This window comes from Nasonia vitripennis, chromosome 3, assembly GCF_009193385.2.
Source record: "Nasonia vitripennis strain AsymCx chromosome 3, Nvit_psr_1.1, whole genome shotgun sequence".
In the NCBI taxonomy this organism is placed as follows: domain Eukaryota; kingdom Metazoa; phylum Arthropoda; class Insecta; order Hymenoptera; family Pteromalidae; genus Nasonia; species Nasonia vitripennis.
Window position 1 is genome coordinate 6,275,342 of NC_045759.1, and position 22,844 is coordinate 6,298,185.

Genomic DNA, 22,844 nt, shown 5'->3' on the forward strand with positions numbered 1-22,844 from the left:
AGCGAATTGATCTTTTTGTGGATAATCGCGTCATCGGATTCTTCTAAGTATAATCTCAAGTGAATTATTTATCAAGCCTGAAGAAAGAAATTCAGTGCCGTGAAGCGACAAGTCAAATAAAACGATGAAAAACACACGGTATCGGGGGAGTATAACGTCAGAGAGGATTTTCTGCGATGCATCGAAGAAGCGGCTGCGGTCGGCGAAAGAACGGATTCATTGGTTCGCGAAGTCGCTATGCATCGACACCGATTCGATTGGAGTTCTGACTTTTTTTGTTCTGGTGATGCTTTTACAAGTGATCGGATAAATGAAAAGAGCTTAAATTAAATAATCTCAAAACATTTTTTACTATCAAGCGATCGATAAATCATCGTAAAATAGCTTAGGCTGAAGCACATGCTCCACTACAGCATCATGATCGATAAAGCTGCGAAGCGATTAACTATATCCTAATAATTCCAGACGTAATCTCTGCTCATGATAAGCGACTGTAAAGACTTCATTTTTGATCGTCACCGTCAACCTTGGTCTTGCTGCCTTCACCAGCGAAGTTGAAGTTGCCCTGGAGCTTTCCGCTACCTTGATGTTCGCTCTGGATGCTGTTCTCCAAACCGAACAGTTTGAGGGTGTCCTTAACGGCAGCGATAAGACCCTCGAGGGTGTGCTTTATCGATGACTCGCCGAACAGGTCAAAGTTGATGTTGCCGTCGTATTTGTGCGTTCCGGTTTCCTGCGATGATACAAAGAATAAAATAAATATGTATAATAAGCATTAGATCTATAAAAAGTGTGCGACAACAACTTACGGAAACTTGATTAACCGAGCTGTCTTCGGCCGGCGCCGCCAAAGCTACGGCGAGAAGAGCGACGACAAGAACGATGATTGCCCTCATTTTGTGAAGTTAGGTTTGCTAAAAACTTGAAAGAAATAAGTGAAAATTCGCGAAAGAATCGTGCACAGCTTACCTTGTAGGCTTACGTGAAACGACAGTCGTGGTAGAGCTTCCAACCAAATTCGAAGCAAACCGACACCAAAATGCACTTATATACCCAAAGCTCTGCAAGAAGATCCCCACTAGACGATCCAACGTCAAATAAGTCAAACAGCGTACGTTTTCACAACAAAAGATTCCGCGCTTCCTGTGCATCATCGCCTCCTCGAACAGCCTCGCGATACTCTCTCAATTAATGCAGCGGCACGAAAACCCATCAAGAACAGGTGTAACGCTTAATTTATACCGATCATGACGCTCGAAAACTTCTTTCTATTCAAACGCGTCGTTCGTCATTTCAAAAGCTTCCAACGTCACTCATTGACTAAAACCATCGTTTAGAAAACTCCTCCGAACGTAAAAACACGATAAACATTTCCCCGTCGTACAAAACGAAAAATCGACGGACACACGACCTCCCAAGAATCACAGAAAATCTCCACCATCCCAAGATTCAGCGAAAGTGTCCTCTCGTCGCGGTACAGGCAAGAGAGAAGCGAAGTTTATGGGCCTCGAGTCCGATGCGCATACGCGCGTGCATAATCGTGGGCGGATGGAATGCCGTCGCGGCGAGTTTATAATACGATATCGGAGATGCGCCGCCGCAGCTTTTGTCAGACGCGAGAGAGAAGGGTATGGGCGTCGCTTCTGAAGTTCGTGGAAATTCTGGATTTTTGCGTTTTTTTGTCGGATGACGCGCGATACGGTTAAGGTTCTCTGTAACGAGGTATAAACAAAAGGAGTACTGCGTTTTTCCTCGTCAATCGCGATTCGGAATAAAAATAAGCGGTTAAGTGCGAACGAATGAATGTATAGAGAAGAGAAGGAAAAAGGCGAATGGGATGAGTATCCTTTTTCGTCGCGGTTGTAAAATAATGCAACGAAATTCACAGTCGTAAAGGCTTGAGTGGCCATTTCGAGGCTGAAGCTGCGCTGTGAGAGATGGAACCGATGCGTCTTTTATTACCGGAATTTCTTGGCCCGTTTTCTTTCTTTTATTTTTCGAAGAGGGACTCGTAGATATGTAAGCCTTTTATTCGATGATTATACAAGAGAACGTCAAAATTGATCGAGGATTATGGATTGTAAATCGCTTTCGCGGAGTATCGAGCGAGGCGAGTGTAAAGACTCGATTTTTAGTGGGACGTGTAGCAGCTGTACCGGAGGTGAATCGAGGATAAACTTCGGGAATGAGTGTTTTGAGTTTACAACTTTGTGTTGTCTTTGAGTTTGAGATTTGCTTCTCGGAAATAGCAAAAATCGATTTCTGAGAAAAAACTTCAAAAAAAAAAGTTCAAAACAAATGGAATGACAGAAAGGAAGGTAGATTCTTACGTTTATGAAAAAGCTGACTCCTGTGTGTAGGCAATCCTCAAAGCATGCATGTATGGAAGTTTTAATGATGTAAATCTTTAACTGTTACAATTTGTTAAATTAATAAAGTAAATATGTAACTACAATTTAAACACGTGACAACAATTCAAACTAGTATGGGTAAATTCATCACCATTACATATTCACACTCAATTATACACGTGATTGATTTTTCAACAAGATTACTCGAGGAAAATCTTCATTCTTGTACTGCATTACAATTAACTCTATTCAAAAGTCTTCGAAAATAAATTTTCCAAGAATATTTTGTGTCATCTAATTTCAAGCACGAATACTTTCTTGAGCTTGCATATTTCTTCAACTTAAAAATCACTACTTCCAAGAATAATGATAACGATCCCAATAGCCAAATAACAATCAAACCGTTAAAAATAATACGCATATTTTTCAATTTAATATCAGCTGATATCATAGTTTCCTCAATAACACAATCGGTTTTTGCAAAGTAAAGCTTCTCGATTCTTTGGCAAAATTTAATCAACCCAGCCGCGTTCATCAACAAAACGTCGTGCTGTATTTTGCCTAGAAGAGGCCAATCCTCGGCGCATACGTAAGCTGCAAGTTTTTCTATTATATTACCATTCGATATATGAAAACGTTTGCTCTCTTGAACGTAATATTCTCGAAGCAAATCTGCAAGTATACATGCGATCCGTTCGCCTTTTTCGAGGCGATAGTAGCAATTTTTAATGGCCTTCGTTGATAGAAAACGTTCCCGAATTTCCTTCTCCAGTATCAATTCTTTATTAGACGGAATACCGTAAATTTTCAGGTCGGACTTAATTAAATCATCAGCTGTCTCTATTGTTTTGAATCGATCTCCCAAAATGAGCGTTGCACTAAGGTAGCTTTGAATAAATGAACTAACAGCAACGGCAATGCATAAGCAAATAATAAAAAAATATCTTCTCGCATAATTTCGCGGAATACTCAGAACTGCCATGCTCGAGCTAAGTCGAATACATTCTAACATTGCCAAAGGAATTGCGATTTTTAAAATCAGTTTTAAATTTAAAATGAAAAGCATAAATATTATCAGTAACGAGATCAAATTATTGAATGGAAAACTCGCTGCCAATTCGTCGTAATAGTTGATTGGCTCGTTTAGAGTTGTAATCTTTATTACATCAGAATAAATATGAGTTATTTCTAGCCACCAATAATCACGTATAAAGTATAGTATTGCTGTTATGTCAGTTAACTAAACCTGATAATACATCTTTCAGTGGACCATGAGGCTGCCCGTACTCGTCAACATAGCCGTGTTCAGAGGCTATCTTGAAGGTTATTGGTGCGTTAATATGGCTCAGAATTATAAATAATATACGACAGGGAATACTGTAGCACCTGCTATATCTTTCTTTCGTTTTATCGTAAGGAAACGAACGTTCGTCTATCATCGATATTATTTTCAAATTGTAACCATTTAGATCCGTTGTCTTGTCGAAAAATAAGGCGCTGCACACTTTGTTATCTTCTCGTTGTCCTTATGGAAAACGTTAATTTAAAAATGAATAATCAAATAAAGTCATTACGAATTATATGAGCATCGTGTTTTTTAATTACAGTATATTTAAATATCTATTTTATTCAATCAACTTACCAAATTTTAATAGTGCATTAACCGGACATACAAATAAAGTCCAAGGTGTGCTTATAGATTCGCGTGTACGTACTTCGCTCCATAAGATTGGAGCCAGATTTGTGTAAGGATTGTACGTATGCATCATTAAAGTTTGATTATTATTTGAATTCATGCATAAATATATGACGGACAGTATATTAAAGTCCCACGCAGTTTTTAGAACTACTTGTGCCATTTGGCAATTAGCTTCTGAAGTCTTATCGACAATCAGAAAGTATGCTTTGTTGTTCCACCAAACAGAATTTCTAAATTCATCCAGCATTTCCGTAAATAATACAATCCCATAAGTAATGATAATAGCGCTGACGATAGGATTATTTCTTTGTTTGACATGAGTTTCGTTCAGCCTCTATACTCTTCGAAATCTTCTATGGTTTTTGAAAACGGTTTTATCGTCATTTTTAAATAAATATAGTGGAGTATACGCGTTGTAATACGAATTCAAAATAACATCGTTATCTGCATTTGTGTCAAGAAGGAGAATGTTATTCTGCTTTTCGATTTTGAAGCAAGAATTTATTAAAAGTCCTGACAATGAGAATAATTATGAAATTTAATGTAGATTTAACGCCAAAGTAATAAAAAAAGTATGTATGTACATACAAGTTGGGCTAGAATATTGTCTCGTTCCATTGTCCTATTCAAGTGGATTTGGTGATTAGCCGTCAAAAATTGTACGACCATTTGAAAAATATAAATGTACTGTTTACAAGCTTACATGCAACTGTTCCTATTTTATTAAAAATACGCTGAAGATCAATATATTGCATGCAACAATGCAACAAGGCTTTGTCCATCCATGACAACTTGGTCGCTTTTTTATTTATAAACCAACGCTATTATAGTACTATAGTTCGCATTATAAACATATAGTAATATATTGATCTAAATCTGAGGACAAAAATAATTAAATCATCGGCAGATTTTCAATTATTCGGAAATGATAAAACTTCATTTTTTAAAGTTCATTGTCATTTATATTTATTTAAGTATAAAAAATGTAGATTATTCAGTTTTTACAGTATTAGAATTAACTACTTCTAAGGCTTCAGTACAATTCAATTCTTGCAAAATAGATTTCAAATGCTCAATTGATGCTTCTGGATCTTCTTCCGTCCATATTACTAACATTTCTTGACACTGTTCATAAGGTGTTTGCTTTTTACCAAAGAAAACAATCTGAAAAATGAAACGCCGTATGAATCTGTGGCTGTCAAGGTCAAAATAAGATAAGTCCACTTTACGTGTAAAAAATCATTAGCGATTACCTCGTCGTTTGTATATCCTAACTTAGCAGCTAATGTTTCCCAGTCATCTTTCATAACTTCTGCCAACTTTTCGACTAACTCGCGACTTATCCTGTTAATTACTTTAGGTTTGGATTCTATCGCCTCAGTTTCTTGTTTCAGCGTTTCTTCATTAAAGTCTTGTTCAATTTGTTCAGAAGGTGGTGTTTCTCCTGCCTCTTGCTTTATATCAGTTTGAACCTGCTTTAGTCAAAATTTTTATGTAGTCTTTTTATTATTAACTTTTAATATTCAAAATAAAGTCATAGTTACATTTGTAATACATACTGGTCTATCTTTAGCTATTTTTTTTATCATTATTTCTAGGTACTCCTGAAGTTTATTAATGGGGTAGTTTCCATGAACAAAGAAGTGTGGGCTTCGCCTTGCCAATAACCTGAGTGCTCTCCAGCCAAAATTACCGTCGTTAACTTTCCTATAAAAACATATTTATCATCATCAAGAACGTTTCTTAGAAAATGAGAATCATTAAGTTTTCAACTAACTTGTATTCATCTTCTATAGCAGCAGCTGGATCTAACTGTTCGATTGCCTCTTCAAAGTAGGTTTCCAGTGAAGGTAAGAAATCCCTATCCTTAGATTTACAGGCTTCCAGATTGTTTGGACATAGATTCCACAATTTTGTCAATTCTTGACTATAAATAAAAAGAATCATCCATAACTACTTTTCGTTTTCAAAAGGCAACAAATTTTATGGTCTGAATCACTTACTTTCCCATGTAATATTTGCCTACAGCTTGTGCATCGCGTATCAGATCCCCAATTTTTCTCCTGAGCCTTTTTGGTTTTCTAGCTTCATCTGCTTCTGTCATTGGTTCTGGAGCTGGCCTTTTGAAAGCTGGACATCCTTCATTTTTCCAAGAATTCCAATATTCTTCTCGTTTCAAAATATGCTTAACAGCTTCTGCAAAAGCAGCCCCATCAGGTGGAGTTTCAGTCAGTAACAAATAAACTTGTTCAGTAGTTGTGTTGACCCATTCCACTTGATCAGGTTTTAACTCGTGTGTTTCTCTATTCAAAAGTAGTAAAGAAAAAATCAATGTCAACGTGGACAAAATTTGTACGATATGTAGAATTTCGTATATTGCGACTCACGATTTGAATTTCACTGTACTATTTAAATATTGAAACAAAATTAAAAATTGGAGCAATACAAATCGTCGGAAATTGGAATCAGACAACTGCAGTTCTAATAATTTTTCATTTGTCAAATACTTTGCAAAATAATGGTTATCTTTGTAACGTCCATCTAATAATGATTCAATTTTTAAATGATCTATTATGCAATCCTTTTGATCTTCCAATTTAAATGAAGCAAATGTAGATAACACATTAGTAGCGTGCTAAAAGTGAAAAGAAACAAAATTTGTAATCAGTAATCATAATTTAATTATGCTTGACTCAAGAATTAAGGCAACTTACGGTCGAAAAACACTTCCAATGCATTTTGTTGTAGCATTGGTTTGGATTCCTAAAGAAATCTTGTAAAGCCCAAAATTTCCTGTACAAATTATAATCAATAGAAATTTTTGTTTCTGATTTTTCACCGTCAACTTCCATTTGCTGAATGACCTCTTCTTCTGACTTTTCTGATCCGAATTCAGTAATATTTTCCAAATTAAATTCACTCACAATATTAAGTCCTGATCTTTCGGAGAATGGAAAAAACTTGGCCAAGAAAAGCAAAATTCTACCACAAAACACAGTCTGCTGAGAACGAGAAAGCCTCCTTAGAAGATCATTGCACATGCGGAGCAAATTATTTTTACAGGCTCCGAAGAACAAGTCTTCCTTCCAAGTAGATACATTATTTTCAACGTATGTAAACAAATCTTCACAGAGATTCAGCGTTAGTGCGTCAAACATATCGCTAAGCAGCATAACAGGCATACTTGTTGTTGCCAAATCCTTCCGACATAATTCAATGCAGAATTTAATGTAAGACTCCAATGTTCTTGTATTGTTGGTAGCATTATTTGACAATATTATGACTAAGGTGTCTCGCAGCGCCTGATCAATGGCAGGCTTCCTGTCTTTATCATTGGCACATTGTTCGATAGTTTTCTTTTGAAATGTTGCTATGTCTGAACTCTTTAGGCACTGCTGTACATATTTCTGTAAGAAAATTATGTTAATATTTTTGAAACAACGTCAAACGTCGATGATTGTTAATTTGTAACAGGTAGCTAACCTAAAAGTACTGATTTTACTTACACTATAATCCTTGCGTAATGTTTCAAAGGATGCCATTGTAAAATTATTCAGCTAATAATAACTTATAAACTAAATCTTAAATATGGCAGTCGACTAGTTACTTCATGTAAAAATTCAAGAATTATTACTTCTTTTCCGGCGCAAACTAACTACCTATTGTGTGTTTTGAAAGCCCAAGCATCAGCAACCAAGCTGAAGTAGTCTGCAGACATTCCGAGAAACGCTCGAGACTCGATCCGCTCGATTTTTGATTTTCTTGAACCGCTTATTTTTGGCGCTTTGTATTCAGCGCTGACCTTCAGACTTGTATACACTCTTCGAAAACAAAAGGTTGTTCGTACCGGAATTTTATACTTAGTTGAAAATAGTTATTATTCAACAGGTTCTCCATCAGCCATCTCGTAAAAAGAGTTCATTTTTGAACTCTGCATTAGTTATCGATTCAGGTATAAACTGACGATTAAAATTTGTGGAAAGTAAGTTGTAATTATACAAACTTGACCTTGATTTTTTGACTATACATGAATTGCATTACAATTTTGTTCAAAAATTAAGTTTTGTAGAACGAATGTATAATTTGAAATAAAAAATATTTTTGTTGAACTAAGTCTTCATATACTATTGCTGAATATAAAAGCAAAAGAATCAATTAAGTAATCCGTTTAAAAGAAAAAGAATCGTTATGTATATTTATTAATTTCTAGATGGTCCCCTCAAACTTGGTGAACTCGGGTAGAAGATGTATCGTACTACTGCTTGGCTTTGCTTGTGCTACGGAACTAGCTTGGCGAATCTATAGAAAGTACAATAAGTCTCACAATAAAGGTCAACTTCAGTCAAACAGACCAATCAATGAAGTCCTTTTTTTCTCAGAACAATCGATGATTTGCAGAAATCATATAAACTCTAATACTGCTTGCTACATGCCAACTTGTCCAATGATTCCACTCAAGTAAGCTGAATGAATATTGAACTAATCACACAGCCCATTATAAAATTTTGCTTCTGTTACTAATTTATAATTTTACAGCAAACTTATTGCATACCTATCTTCTGCCACAAGATCAATAGACATCTGCGTATACTTTTTCACTTGTAATGCCATAGTTAATGAAATCATCAAAATGCATCGCAAAAATATAATCATCAGAGTGATTACAGATGATGAATCTTCTTCAAATGAATCAAGTCAAATATATACTCTGAGGAAAGCAGGTTTGTTTCGTTATAATTTTTTGATATCTTTCAAAACAATAATATTCATAATATTCATATAAGCATGAAATTTCGGATTGCAGGTATTAAAGTACGAACTAAAAATTCCACTTACCTTATGCACCATAAGTTTGCTCTCGTGGATAGGAAACTTTTAATATCTGGCAGTGCCAATTGGACAATACAAGCTTTTTTTGGCAACTGTGAAAATATTATTGTAACAAATCAATCAGAGCTTGTAAGCGCTTATGTCAATGAATTCGAAAAAGTTTGGTTGCGTTTTAATGGCGAATTTAATACTAGCTTACAAAATTTCCTGACTATTTAGTTTGAGGACAATAATCCATAAAAAAATCATTGGTCGATTACATTCCATAAGACCAATCTTGAAGACCTGACATAACTTCAGATCATCTATTTCTGAATTTGAACAATTGATCATAATCAAAATAAGAGGCATGCTTATCTATTTTACAGTAATGATTAGGAAATAAATTTATTTAAACATATCCAAACAATTTTTTTTTTATCAATCTTAGATGAAAAAAGTACAAAAAGCAGTTTGCTGTAATTTTACATTTTGTTCTTGCGTTTAGTTCGCATTTTAGAGTACTGATATGATTAATATTAGATTAGATAATGACATGGTAATCTTTTATAATATTTATGCCTTTTTTTAACAGCTTGCTTAATCTTGCCATATATTATGAAAAAGCTTTGAATTATCTATAAGACTGTTTTTTCGTTTTAGAGGTATAATTTATTTTTTTACTGTAAACTTAACGTATAACTGACCAAAGTTGATTAAAGTTAAAGTTAATATTAATCATAACAATAATGAGAGGTATTTTCAAAGAGTTATTTTATTACTAATTGAAGGGTATAGAAATCCGATTTCTTTCAAGAGCGTGATGACTTTTTTTCTTAATTTTCATTATTGCGTTCACATAACAGTGTAAACCAGTTATGATGAAAACGACTTTTAACTGATAAGGAACTGATTTTATAACTAAATATATCGAACCACATTTTTACCAAGAATCTTTTACAAAAATATTTTGTACTTTTGATATTCCGATTTGTATTATTGTAAATAAAACAAATGTTTCTACATAATCGTCGTTATTCATTTATTGTCGATTATGTTAGTTACGATTTATTTGAATTAAAAAAAGTTTTAGCTCGTATCATTGTTTTGTGTATCATCGTTTTTACTTCGATTAACTGGATTAGGGTTTAAAAGCTTTGATAGGCCGTTATCGACGATGGCAATGGCAACGTCACAGCACTCAATAGAAATTCTCGGCTAAGTGATGATAGGGTTCTTATCTTGTAAAATATGTAAGGAAACATGCAGAGTAGAGAATACCTAACGTTATGGTGTAGATGTGCAGGTGGAGAAAAATGAATAATTTCGTAAATTTCAAATCGATCGTTCATACGTATCACTTATCGAAGATTATAAATTGATAGAAAAACGTTGACTGTGTACTTGAAGTAATCGTGACGCGGTGTCAAATATCTCGTAATTATCATCATAGCTGTTTTGGTTCCGATACAACTATTCTCATAATGTTGAGAAGAAAAGTTTGGGCAATCATCTGCATCTCGCAGTTTTTCTGTGTATTTTGTCGAGGCGATTTGTCGAACAAGTATCTGTATTTGAACGAGACGTCGGCAGAGGATACTTCACTCGGTATATTTTACTATACACTTCTGAAAATAACTTGATCAATTTCTTAAAAATATACCTCTTTACAAGCACATTCGTGTATGTTCGAACAGATAACGAGTCGATAGTCATTGAAGATTTAAAAATAGTCAAAGCTTCCGCCGATTCGCTGACCGTATCCTGGAGTGCGAATCACGAAAATTTAACTTCATATTTGATACAATGGTTCAAGGACGACGAATTCGTGGGCAATGCGAGCAAGATCTTTTCCTTCCAAGATAAAATCGAATTCACAATCGAGTCGTTGGAGGCTTGCATCATCTACAACATCACGGTTACACCTCAGACGATCTTCGACATCGATAACGATGCAAGTGAAAGTGTAATCGGTAAAACCGCCTCGACACGTAAGTACATTAACACAAATTTAATTTCTGTAAACGGCGATCGATTCGAGTTTTAAATAACGAAAAATTTTCGATCCTTTACAGAACCAGACGCGCCCCTGATACAAAGCGCGAGTCCTGGAAAAATCAACGACGCGCTTATGCTGAACGTGTCCTGGAAAGTGCCAAAAGTCGGAAGGTATTGCATCAAGCACTACTTGGTCAGGGCCGAGGCGCAAATTCACAATTTGAAACACTTCGTGACTCAAAACACCCCCAATACGAGTATAGTTTTACCGGACCTCCATGCGTGTACTTCGTACAAGGTGATCGTCAAAGCGATCGATCGAAACGACGGCAAAGGATTGGAATCCTCGATTCAGGCGAAACCTACATTGGACAAAGGTTCGATTGAAACATTTGAATTTTATTAATACCGAAAACTTTCAATCAGGTCTCAAACGACTTTTAAAATATTCGTATTATATATAGTTACCATAGCACCAAAACTGGTGAACAGCATCAACGTGCCGCCGTTCATATCCACGAGAACGACGATCACCTTGAACTGGAACGTTTTGGACCAAAAAAATAACTGCTCCATCGACTCGGTGTGGACCGACTGTAATTACTCCTACACGGAGGGATATGGATTCGAGGTGAAGGAAAGAGGAACTACTAACGTGACGACCCATGGGCAGAACCCTAGGATCGTGAGACTTCTGGTCCAGGATCTCAGCCCGTTTACCAAATACATCTGCTGGGGCTGGACTATCAATTCTGCTGGTTGGAGTCGTTTTGGGATGCCAGTGCCGGTTTTCACCAAGGAAGACGGTACACGATATTTTAATTAAAAAACAAACAACACCAAAAGAATAGATTAAAACTATATGCAAGCGGTTGTCGCTTACAGTGCCCTCGGCTCCGGAAAACTTTCGTCACCTGGAGAACACCCAATTCACATTCGCATGGGATGCCCCGAAGTCGATGCCGGGTCAGCTGCAGAAGTACAAGCTAACGACCTCCTGGAAACCGCTCTATCCTGTGCCCGACTTCTGTAACGTCACCCGCAGAGCTGTCATGGAGAACATTCGTCCTACTGCCAACAACTACACCTGGAAAGGTGGCGAGGGATACTCCGAGTACACGGCCAACATAGAAGCAAGGACAGATGCCGGTTGGGGATCCAAGAGCGAAAGCATCACGTTTCTCAGTGGCCAGAAAGGAGGTGTCTTGCACGTCTGAATTTCACAACATTTATGAGAGCGAAAAAATTAATATCACCGTAAATCGTACGTTTCAGTGCCCGATAAGGTCACGAATTTGGATTGCGAAACCAGGCTTAGGAAGAACGACTCCAATGCTCTGGAGACCATCCTGTCTTGGAATTTGCCCTGCTCGCTGAAAGGACGACTGAAGCAATTCGAATTGAGGGTATTTGGCTCGAGACCCCATTCGGAAAATCACGTCATCAGCAGCCTTATATTAATCCAAGATATCGACGGTTTGAGAAAAAATAAAAAGTTCAGCTATAACTTCGGAGAGTTGAGACCTCAATACTCTTACATATTCAGCGTTTCCGCCGCCATACACGGGACAGATGAGAAGGGCGAAGTCGCCAAATTTGACACCGAGTATCCAGCCGGAAGTAAGAATAATGTTATAAATTATTGTAAAATTTTAGATGAAATTTTTTAACTACGATATTTTTGTTTTCAGTTCCACCTCAACCGAACAAGACTTACATAAAATCCATAACTCTGAATCCAAACAAAATTCAACGCACCCCAACGTCCTTCGAGATCTTGTTACCTCTGTTTTCGCACGAGAACGGCAATGTGCAATACTACGCTATCTTGGTATCCCAGTTAGGTTTTAACAAGGAACAGCGCAATATGAGATTTGATTCGAAAAATGGGGATTGGCCAGACGTGGCGTCCTGGAGAGAGTCAATGGAAAGAGATTTCAAACTGCCTTATCAGGCCTCGGAACCGAGATGGTCGCCTTATCGTAAGTCTCCTTCGTTGTACGTATGTGGGACACGAAATCACAAATTTTTTTTATATAGCTTTTAATTTCAAAGGAGTACGAAAAAAATAATTTGTATCGAATAACGTCAATTATTTATGTGTATATATAGCGAATCACATCCTCGATTACGGAAGCATACAAGCGGTGAAAATCGTCATAGGTGACGACATCACTTGTAAGGATGTATCGATGACAACGAAAGGTAGATTGTATTGTAATGGGCCTCTTAAACCCGACACTTGGTACGAAGTACGAATGAGGGCATTCACATACGGAGGATATGCTGATTCGGCACCGTTTAAAGTGAAAACCGGTACGTTGTTAGATAAGGATGTTTTAAAACTATTTTTGAGTGGTAAATGAAAAGAAAGCACATCCAAATTTTCAGATGCGGAAATGAGTGTGGGTATGATTATTGGTATCGTGATCGGAATACTGCTGATAGGAATTATTGTTGCTTTGTTGTTAGCTTGGAAATCGCACGCAAAACGGTAATGAAAGATTAATTACGATCAAAGCATATTTTTCATATTACGCTTGTACGTCACTATAAATTGTTTCAGAAAAGAGAAAAAGTCAACGGAGCAGGAGGAGAACGATCAAGATAGAAATAGAAATAGAAGATTAACAATGAACATGCATTCTCACAGTTATGAAAATTCCGCTGCGAGAACTAGGCGGCGTTACGAACAATAAAGATACAAAATATTTTTTTTGAATTTTTACCAACAAAATATTTAAATGGCACGAATTTTACAATTTTTGTAATAATTAATATCTTTAAAGTTGTATTTATTTAAAATTATAAAACTATACTAACAATATTAAATAAAAATGTTTTGAGGAGAATTCGTGGATATCATGTGTGTACAGAGAGTTTTGAAGCTGGTCAAGCAAAATCAATTGAAGAAAGTAATTATTAAAGTTTTAATTTATTTTTCACGACAAATCCTTTTTACAAAAGATTAATACAAAGTATAAGAACAGCGCATAGTAACAATTGCAAAATAATATATATTTGAATACTGTAAATATAATTGTTTGTAGACAGAAAAAATAGATAGAGAGTTAATATTTCTTGTTGAGAAATTTAACAAAAAATGAAAATTTTAAACAATAATCGTCTCGTTTATTAAATTAAGTAAATGCATTTCATTATTCATATGTAATAATTAAATAATTCTACCATGAGATAGTTCTGTAGTAGATTGCAGTAGAGAGAATCAGTTAATTCAACCTCAAGTTATTCATCATTAACTCAGGACTCTTGATGTCCCAAACAACTAACAGACCATCAAGACTGCTTGTGCTAAATCTTGATTTTGATAATTTACGAATGCTGGTGATGGTATTTTGATGTATGCTGTCGAGTGCACTATCATTGATTTCAGTTCTGGCTTGTCTATCAAGCGACTGGAACTTCCTCATCGCTGTAAGTCCAGCTGCCTCCTTCTTTTGCGTATTGTCAAGTTTAGTTGCAAAACTCAATTTTCCAGATTCATCCACTTTGTAGACCATTGGCATGCAGTCGTGGCCAGCAGTGATGATGTAGTTAGAATCAAGCCAAACGCATCTAAGGAATGGTAAATATTCCGTCAAGAGTCGGGTGACAGCATTCCCTTGCATGGAGTCAGCGACACAGATGGAAGAGTTGTGTCCAACCCAACAGACTTTGGTACCACAGGGACTGAATGCTACGTCGTGCACCCAACCACCTCCATTTGGAGAATTACAAAAATCAACAAACATGTTTCCCAGGTTGGAGCTACTTCCCCAAGAACTATCACTATTGTTTTTGTCAACTTCTTTGACAAATGCACTGAAAACTCTTACTTTATAATCTGTGGATCCAGCAGCTAAGATCATATTGTTGGGATGCCAGTCTATTGCGGTCACTGTTGATCGCAGAGGCTTCTTTATATGTTTTGACACCCACCAATTGTTCTCTGAAGCAAAGTAACACACAGAGATAATTCGATCTCCAGAGCCAACAGCCAGCTTGTCCTCCTTGGGAGACCATTTGACACAGGTGGCTGCTCGATTCGTCCTCAGCAGTACCCAGGCTGGTGTCCACTTTCCCTCCTCGTTCTGACTCCAAACGTAAGCAGTCTTATCAGCAGCGCAGGTTACAATTTTGTTTGTCTTTGGTGCCCAGTCGATGCCCATGATCCTTTGGTCGTGCTCTTGCAGCACTTCTGAGAGCTTCCAATTCGACGCCTCTTGCTTATAAACATGAAGTTCATTATTGTTGGGACAAAGTGCAATTCCATTATGTCCTTCATTCCAGTCGTGACAAGTGACCGCATCAACGCCCAAATTATACACCTCAGTCATTTTTCCTCGGTTCGATGATACTTCACGATGGCACTGCGTCGCACGACGATCGACTCTCCGTATCACTAAAGTCGACTGCAACTATAAATCCGTATAAATATCGCCTGGATCTGCGACACTCAGCGACATTGCAAGATGACGCGAGGTTATAAAGCGCAGATATACCTACAAATACATGATTCATACAAGTCTGTTCCTCGTACCTCCCACCGCGAGTCGATGTCTGCTGTCCTTGTCAGATGCACCGAGTTCGCGTATTGGCTTCCTTGTCGCTCGCACCGGGTTGATTGCCGCATCCACGCCCGTACGCACCCGTACGTTCAATGAGCTAAAAAGAGAGGAAAGATACTGCACTGCTTTTACTTTAGGTGAACTGACCTGCATCTTTTGAATAGCCGATTCTCGCATTTTAACTATGAGGAATCGTGTCACATGCATTGTTTATCAAATTTTAACATAAAGTTCTGTTCTAGTTTCATTTTTAACCGTTAATTTTTCAGTTTGCGTAAATAAAGAATTTAAATTTAAAATTACCCGCAGTAACTGGATTTGACTTCGGCGGTGTGAGTACTGATCACGACCGCGAGGAGGCGATCTTTCTTTTCTTCAAGATTGACGTGGTGACGTTAGGTATGCTTCGCGAAAAATAATTTTTAATTCTAAAATTATCCAAGAAATCCTGTGCTTTTTGGTGAATTTCGTCGAATATTGCGTTTCCGCGACTATTCGTCGACGTTATTGTGCTTTTCGTTTTTCATTGTTGACAGTGTAAACAGTATATTTTTTGTTGTGTTCCAGGTACGGCTCAACGTACTACGCTCCAATTCCACGATGGTGAGTTTTATTTGTTGTTCATTTTTAATTTAAAAATAACGTTTGCGTGATTCGTCGAGTAACGTGAAAATTTGTTTGGTTAAAAGTTGAAAATTGCTCGATATTTGTGTCTGCAGTTGATTTACTGATGAATAGTCAGTAGACATAACCTCAAATCAATCATCTGTAAATAAAATTGGAATCAATTCAGTGACATTCGTTGAAATTGAAATTTATTGTTAGTTCTTTGATCGATATTTAAAATGAACTATTTGTTAATGCTGCACGATTATTTTTGCAGCCCAGGGAAATCAAAGAAATCAAGGACTTCCTCCTGAAGGCCCGCAGGAAGGACGCTAAGTGTGAGTATACTGTACAAAGATTTTATTTTTTGTCCATCAATTATTGAGAACCGTATGCAGTGTACATTAAACACTCTCTCGACTCTCTAAGAAAATGATATTTTAAAAAAAAATTATCAATTGTAACTGTTAAAACAATGTAATAGTAAGAATATTGATCAATATTTGTATGACTTATTGATAAATTGATATTTTCTTGATAAAAGCAATATTTATTTTCTTACAAAACTTCATTTAACTTTCTACACAACTTTTGAAGCTTTATTTATAGAATATGTATGTAGAAGAAAGCACAGTGTTAAGGACTTTTCTTAAATATTTTTGTGCTTTACAGCTGTCAAGATAAAGAAGAATGCCGAGAATGTCAAATTCAAGGTCAGGTGCTCCAGGTTCCTGTACACCCTTGTCATCACTGACAAAGAGAAGGCTGAGAAGCTGAAGCAGTCCCTTCCCCCAGGTAAAATCACGCTCTAAAAGTCTATATTAGATACTATTAATTTATGAATTCTATTAGTAAGCAAATATTTTTTTCTACAGGTCTCCAGGTTAAGGAAGTTAAGAGGAGCGAACGTACATAAATAAATAAATACAAGATCTTTATTACAAAACAATGAATTATTATTTCTACTGTTTCCCACTCAATCATCCAGTCAAGTTTTTAATATCACACCTAAAACTATAGTTCAAAGCAAGTAATTTTAAATTAACATTTTTCAAACATAGATAGATTTAAATATGTGTATAAATACATTTTCTAGGAATAGATTTTAGGAATTAATAAAAAAAATTGAATATATAAAAGAACATAAAAATTTTATTATGGTCCATGGATAATATTAAATGTAACATTTGATTCATTGTAATGATTTAATATTCTTTCAAAACAGTATACATAATTAGCTTATCAGAACATTGGTATAAGATCAAGCGACACTAACAATTATTTATAAATTTTCATTTTTATTGTGAGAACGAGACATGTTTGAATAAAATCATCTATATGGTTGAATTATAAAATACATTTAAAAGTCGAATTTTTTGAAAAATATTTAATTTCAAAGTAATAAATAAGAATTACATGCGTTACGTTATAATTAATTATTATTTATTAAATAATGTTATTTCAAAGTGTACATTGCGCTACCTAACAAAATACAAAAACTTATAAATAATTAGTCTAGTGTCTACTTTTATTTTTAACATTGACACATTAGTCAGACTAAGCACTTGTGGAATTAAACGAGCAAATGACGTTCATAAATAAAATACACAGTAATGAAAATGAAACGAATAGATAAGTCATCTAATTTATCCTATTGTAAACGCCAAGAATACTAAACATATTTACATTTTACGTGTGTTCAATAATTAAGAAGCTTTTATATTACATAGTCGCTGGTATGATTCGATGAGCGACGAAAGAACAACTGCGCCAAAAACAATGTTCGCAATTGTATTAGTAAATGCCACTAAACACGCGTACAAAACTCAAATTACGAGACTCGTTTATTTACCGTTTGCAGTTTGTATTTATTAGAAAAAAATGTACATAATGTTACATTTTACATGTGCAATCGTTTTTCGAAGTATAGTTAAGCAAGTATCACTTTTTTTTGTTACAGTCCTTCAATAAGTATTCATCAAGAGAAAAAATCGTTGATAATGAAAGTTTATTAAGTATAATAGAGATCTTTAATGATTCTTGTGCACGATTCCGTACTTTTTGTCGTTCATCGTGCTCTGAAATATTCTATTTTTTTTTTCAATACAAGTAAGCATGATTTCTTTCAATTATTTGCCATCTTTCTCATCATTCAAAATAAAACTGTACATTGATAATAAGTAGTTCTTATATTCCTAGAAAGTATTGCTTACGATCGTAGACAATCATTAGCTATTGATATCAACAGTTCAAATGTTACAAATATAAGTATAGATGACAGTACAAACGTAAAACACTTAAATATTACTGACTTTTCTTCATTAAAAAATGAAATACGAGTCTGATGTCAGTTAAGCATTCGCACAAAAAAAATGCCTGCAGAATAGTAGCGTTAGCGCGACGCTAGCAATACTCGGCTAAAGTTTTTACAATAAAAATGAAGGCTTCGCAACAGACAAAACTCGCACCGAGTCAAAATGGAGAAACTCTACAGGGAATGTCACTATACAGTTACACATTTTCAAACTAATTTTTTATTCAATCTGTCTACGTAGTCCTCTAAATTCCAAAATTCATAATTGATTTGTAGCTCCGAATCACTTTTAAACTTCAAACCGTACCTGATTCCATAAAAAGAAAAGGCGCGTAAAAGCCAATTAAAAACTATCAGTGCCGAGCTCCATAGGTTCATCCATTAAAAAAAAAGACAAAGTAGCATATATGTACACACCCGTCGCGAACACGGAAACTTATGTACGCACAAAAGCAACGCGAGCGGCTATACAGGGACGAAGTCACAAATAACGAGACAGTTCGAGCAACCGAGAAGAAGGTCACATTACATCGCAAAGAAAAGTATAATAAGGAACGCGTTAAAGAAGGAAAGAAGGCTTAGCCGCAGTCTATATCACAGAAACGGAGCTCTCCATTTCGTCGGCAGTCTTGTCGGATGATGCAGTTGGCCGGCGCTGCTCGGGTGGCTTGACGAGCGAGTTCTGCCGGGCGATAGGCGCAGCGGCCTCCACGAGGTTCTCCACCGAGACGGCGTTTTGTGGTTGCTGTTGTTGCTGCTGTTGATGGAAGCTTCGCCGAACAGCGTTGCGTCGGATACTGCTGCGCAACAGGTTAGCCACTTCGGCCGCGGTCAGATTGGACGAGGCGTTGTTGTGGCTATTGTTGTAGGGACGACGGCCTGCGTTACGGTCCACAGTGTAGTGGCCCCGATGGTTCATCGGGGGTCGTTCGATCGTGGAGATGATGTCGCGACAGCTCGACCGGTCGATGGTGTTCGAGCGGTATTGATTGTGGGGGTGAGGATGCAGTCGGTCAGAATGGTTGGACGTTGGTCGGCGGGAATCTGCTACGTCCGGTCGGATCTGCTGGACGAAGGGATTGGTTTGAGTGTTAAATATGTTATAAGCTTAATTACGAATCTTATTACAGCAACAATACGAACCTCAGCTATGTGAATAGCGATGTCCCGCGACGACACGCTCTGATTCATCTCCACGAGTACAGCTGCGTAATCAGGCGGTGGTGGTTGCTGCTGCAGAGCTGGCCTGTTTCTCGCTGCAGCGGCACTTCCACCTTCTCCCAAGACATTGGCGATACGTCTGACGCTTCGTCGGAAGCTCTGGCGCAGCATCTTGGCGATACGTGCCCCAGTGGCGGTGGTGTAACTCGGTGGAGGTGTGTATTTGGGTGGTGGGTCCTCGAAGGGCAGCTCCGTCGTACTCGAGACGAGACCGTTACCGTGAAGGTTGCCACCAGCGGCGCCGTTTAGCTGCGTTTGTCCGTTGCGTTGGTCATCCGGCTCCAGCGATGGCCGGTACAGCAGCTGGATTCTCTGTAATCGAGGAGAAAGGTGGTGGTTAATGATTAGTACTTTTGGAGGCTCGAGTGATAGACAAGCGGCTTTGATTAGAGATTGTGTTTGTTTGGCTGGAATGTTGTTGCGTATCATGTTCGTTTATGCACTGAACAGATTTTTCTGACAAGTTAAATTCACTTAGTTAGTTTTCGTGTGTCGGTATTCATGTATAATTGTAAAATAAAGCCAATCAATTGAAAAAACAAATCTAACAATAAAATTGTGCAATTCACAACGTGATGGAGTAAACAAAATTCGCAAGTGACGGGTGAATAGCTATAGGCGTTTACTGAAAGGCCATATCATGAGATGAAAGCTGAACGATGAAAATTCGTTCAGCGCGTCTACATTGCAATTTTGTTAATCACTCAAAAAGCACTTACGCCATTGCACTGATTGCAGTGACTTACATTCACCTCCACCTGATTGCTCTAATTTTTATCGCAACAAACAGAATTTCATACGGTTAGTCATGTTATCGCTATGCTCACAGGTATACAAATACACTGATATGCTATTTTAGAATCCTCGTGTATTAATCAACGTTAATTTTTTCGATGGATCAATAACGATCGTACTTACGTCGAATATATCGGGTGGTCCGTTGTTGAGATAGCGACACGTTTGAATGACCGCGACGACGGGTATCATCAAAATCGGTATCAGCTGTATCGAAGCTCCGAGCTGCCTTGCCCAAATAGACCAGTAGTCCTTGTTCATGCGTCGATAGGTGTACAGTTCCCGATAGCCTGTGCTTTTGAATATAGTGATGCTAAGTACCTGCGATTAAAAAAAAACATTTGTAATGTTTACCTTACTTCACGAATGAATGTAATCTAGTACAAGTGTATACAAACCATTAGTGTAATGGGCAAGACGACGTTCCAGGTGAATGAGAGTAAGGGACCAGCCCAGTATCTGAGGCACCTGCCTGTCGGTGGGAAAAGCTCCGCGACGACCGCATCGCCGGTATGCGGTCTGCCGCGAACGGCGAAAACTGCCGCGACCTGCACCAGGTACAGCACCAAAATCCACCAGGCACCGCCCACCGTGTAGTCCAGATAGTACACCACGTATATACCAAACTATGAACAATCGAATGTAAACGTTTAATGAGTATTGATTTAATTTTTTTCCTGGTAATTTCGAAGATTTTTTTCATTCAGGAATGCACGATAAAGTCTTTACGAGGTCGGAAATAATCGGTTCATCGCGTGGCTCAAGAATTCGATTCAAGTAGATAACGTCTATTACACGTCGGACGACACGTAGTTCACAACACAATCGTTCATTCGCAGTGTCTTGAGAAACGAGTCCGAAAACTGTTAAACCAAAGACATGGTCGATCCGCTGAACTTCTGATCCCGCACGCGAATCTCCATAAACATCACGTCGTCGCAGGTGTATCCTTTGTGCCTCGCGAGTGTCGTGTGGGGTATGAACATGTAGAGATCGGCATTGTGTTCGAGTTCTTCGTTGGACTTGCCCTTCTTCACCGTCTTGACGAACTTGTCCACGTCGTTGACCGAGTTCTCTTGATCCCTCAGTGTCACGTCGGCTCTGAGAACGCAAGGCCAGTCAAGCAGAGGGTCCCACTTGCCGTCGATGACTCTGAGGCAACCAATGACGTGACGGTTCCTCCACTGACCTAGACCGTTCAGATAGAGTTCCATCCTCACGGTATAGCCGTATTCTTTGTCGTGGAAGGCCGGGCTGTAGAGAACAGCGTCGCTTCTTTTAGCCTCGTCCATCTTCTCATGGAAGCCGTCGATTCTCCAGACGAGTCTGCCCACGGGTAGGTTCTCCCTCTGACAATCGCACTGATAATACCTTGGTGCAGAATTACACTTGCTCAGCAAATCTCTGATGAGCTCCTCGACGTAGGCGACGTTCTCCTTCATCTGGAACCTCAGGGTCTTGTAACCAGTCGCCTGTTCAGCGATGCTATCAGCTTGGCTCTGTAACCTTCTCTCCAATGTCTCGGTCTTTTCGATCAGTACGTCGTATCTCTCTACCAACTCCTTAGACAATTTACACCGCATCTCTAGCTCCAACCGCATGTCGTGCACGTTCTGAGCCTGCTCCTGCCACAGCTTCCTCAGAGACGAACTCTCAGCGCTGAAGCCAGCCCTCAGCTCCTCTATGACCACGCAGCTCTTCTCGCGTTCTTCCAGCCTCAATTCCCCGCAAGCCTTCTCGAGGTTGGCCAGTCGTCGACGGCTCTCGAACAGCTCGTCGAGGATGTCCTTGCGCAACGCCTCGTTCGTTAATTGAAGACTCGAGGCGAGAGTGTCGCGCAGCTCCTTGATCTCTTGCTCACCTTCGGACACCGCGCTACGCAGAAGACTCAGGATCGACACGACTTTGTTCTTCCAGGCGGACTCGCGCAGCGAGCGAATCTGCTCATCGATCGAGGCACCCGTGCGATGGACCTTATTGGACAGACCTCGGAAGCACTGGTTCAAGTGGTCCTGAAGCTCGGCACGTGGGACGTAGGCGCCACACTTTTCCGGGCACTCCTCTAGAACTGCACCGCAGTGTACCAAGTGCTCGGACAGGTACTTGGAGTCCATGGAGTCATTGCAGAAGTAGCACGAAGTGACACTGGACTGCTGGTGATGCTGATTGTTGTTGTGGTTGTGGGTAGGAGTCGGAGGTAGTTTGTAGTAGTCCGGCGTGTGCGGCGGCGACTTGTGCGGGTACGAAGTCATCTTCGCAACTCCCTATGCGGTATAAAAGATCCAAACGAGTCTACGCACGGCAACGTGTTGATTACATAAAGCCACGCAGTGCGCGCGTTATCGTAATCAATCTTCAATTCGCGGATGCACACAAACACGCCTCAGCAGCCCGCAGCTCTTGTCCTCGCGAGCATCCGAGCTGGAATGCGCTAAAACCGTGAGTCACGAGAACAGCCACAGTCGATTTTTCACTTGCGCGCG

General features: G+C 38.4%; 6 protein-coding genes across 16 annotated transcripts in view; 2 read left to right on the forward strand and 4 right to left on the reverse strand.

Annotated features, from left to right (window-relative positions):
• Window positions 1-326: 326 nt before the first annotated feature.
• LOC100678078 lies at window positions 327-1,486 on the reverse strand. Of its 3 annotated transcripts, none has more exons than XM_003424209.5 (3): window positions 970-1,486; window positions 810-914; window positions 327-733 (listed from the first exon to the last, which is right to left on the reverse strand). In XM_003424209.5, the coding sequence occupies exons 2-3, from the start codon at window positions 894-896 to the stop codon at window positions 503-505; spliced, it is 318 nt and encodes a 105-aa protein (XP_003424257.1). In that variant the 5' UTR covers window positions 897-914; window positions 970-1,486; the 3' UTR covers window positions 327-502. The 3 variants fall into 3 exon arrangements, with proteins under 3 accessions (XP_003424257.1, XP_008213697.1, XP_008213698.1); XM_008215475.3 differs by having other exon boundaries at window positions 810-921; window positions 970-1,103; XM_008215476.3 differs by having other exon boundaries at window positions 810-921; window positions 983-1,093.
• Window positions 1,487-4,989: 3,503 nt separating this feature from the next.
• LOC100123388 (THO complex subunit 1) lies at window positions 4,990-8,353 on the reverse strand. Of its 4 annotated transcripts, none has more exons than XM_008215480.3 (8): window positions 7,557-8,353; window positions 6,765-7,457; window positions 6,438-6,685; window positions 6,054-6,353; window positions 5,828-5,977; window positions 5,610-5,757; window positions 5,304-5,522; window positions 4,990-5,214 (listed from the first exon to the last, which is right to left on the reverse strand). In XM_008215480.3, exons 1-8 carry the CDS (start codon window positions 7,590-7,592, stop codon window positions 5,041-5,043), a joined length of 1,968 nt encoding a protein of 655 aa, XP_008213702.1. In that variant the 5' UTR covers window positions 7,593-8,353; the 3' UTR covers window positions 4,990-5,040. The 4 variants fall into 4 exon arrangements, with proteins under 4 accessions (XP_008213702.1, XP_008213701.1, XP_008213700.1 ...); XM_008215479.2 differs by having other exon boundaries at window positions 5,304-5,525; window positions 7,557-7,768; XM_008215478.2 differs by having other exon boundaries at window positions 5,595-5,757; window positions 7,557-7,768.
• Window positions 8,354-8,366: 13 nt separating this feature from the next.
• Window positions 8,367-13,776, forward strand: LOC100679055 (phosphatidylinositol phosphatase PTPRQ-like). The gene is made up of 12 exons (XM_003424252.5): window positions 8,367-8,508; window positions 8,587-8,771; window positions 8,855-10,467; window positions 10,557-10,850; window positions 10,935-11,234; window positions 11,322-11,663; window positions 11,743-12,057; window positions 12,133-12,477; window positions 12,549-12,839; window positions 12,970-13,173; window positions 13,249-13,351; window positions 13,424-13,776. Exons 3-12 carry the CDS (start codon window positions 10,344-10,346, stop codon window positions 13,554-13,556), a joined length of 2,451 nt encoding a protein of 816 aa, XP_003424300.1. The 5' UTR covers window positions 8,367-8,508; window positions 8,587-8,771; window positions 8,855-10,343; the 3' UTR covers window positions 13,557-13,776.
• Window positions 13,774-15,381, reverse strand: LOC100118079 (actin-related protein 2/3 complex subunit 1A-B). Its single transcript, XM_016984265.2, has one exon. The coding sequence runs from the start codon at window positions 15,192-15,194 to the stop codon at window positions 14,088-14,090; it is 1,107 nt and encodes a 368-aa protein (XP_016839754.1). The 5' UTR covers window positions 15,195-15,381; the 3' UTR covers window positions 13,774-14,087.
• On the forward strand, window positions 15,342-16,977 carry LOC100118041 (60S ribosomal protein L38). 4 transcript variants are annotated; one of them, XM_032597783.1, is made up of 6 exons: window positions 15,381-15,562; window positions 15,735-15,824; window positions 15,993-16,028; window positions 16,309-16,369; window positions 16,704-16,826; window positions 16,907-16,977. In XM_032597783.1, exons 3-6 carry the CDS (start codon window positions 16,026-16,028, stop codon window positions 16,945-16,947), a joined length of 228 nt encoding a protein of 75 aa, XP_032453674.1. In that variant the 5' UTR covers window positions 15,381-15,562; window positions 15,735-15,824; window positions 15,993-16,025; the 3' UTR covers window positions 16,948-16,977. The 4 variants fall into 4 exon arrangements, with proteins under 4 accessions (XP_016839756.1, XP_032453674.1, XP_008213688.1 ...); XM_008215466.3 differs by lacking the exon at window positions 15,381-15,562 and having other exon boundaries at window positions 15,720-15,824; XM_031926658.2 differs by lacking the exon at window positions 15,381-15,562 and having other exon boundaries at window positions 15,761-15,885.
• Window positions 16,978-17,878: 901 nt separating this feature from the next.
• Window positions 17,879-22,844, reverse strand: part of LOC100123368 — a 55,021-nt gene continuing 50,055 nt past the window's right edge. The window contains exons 12-16 of one of the 3 annotated variants that reach the window (XM_016984262.3): window positions 20,760-20,987; window positions 20,485-20,682; window positions 20,286-20,333; window positions 19,489-19,878; window positions 17,879-19,408 (exon numbers count right to left, since the gene is read on the reverse strand). In XM_016984262.3, coding sequence (XP_016839751.3) covers window positions 18,935-19,408; window positions 19,489-19,878; window positions 20,286-20,333; window positions 20,485-20,682; window positions 20,760-20,987 — 1,338 coding nt within the window. In that variant the 3' untranslated portion in view covers window positions 17,879-18,934. Of the gene's footprint in view, window positions 19,412-19,488; window positions 19,879-20,285; window positions 20,334-20,484; window positions 20,683-20,759; window positions 20,988-21,233; window positions 22,464-22,844 lie in introns of all 3 variants that reach the window. The other 2 variants (XM_031926656.2, XM_016984263.3) reach the window with 2 other exon arrangements.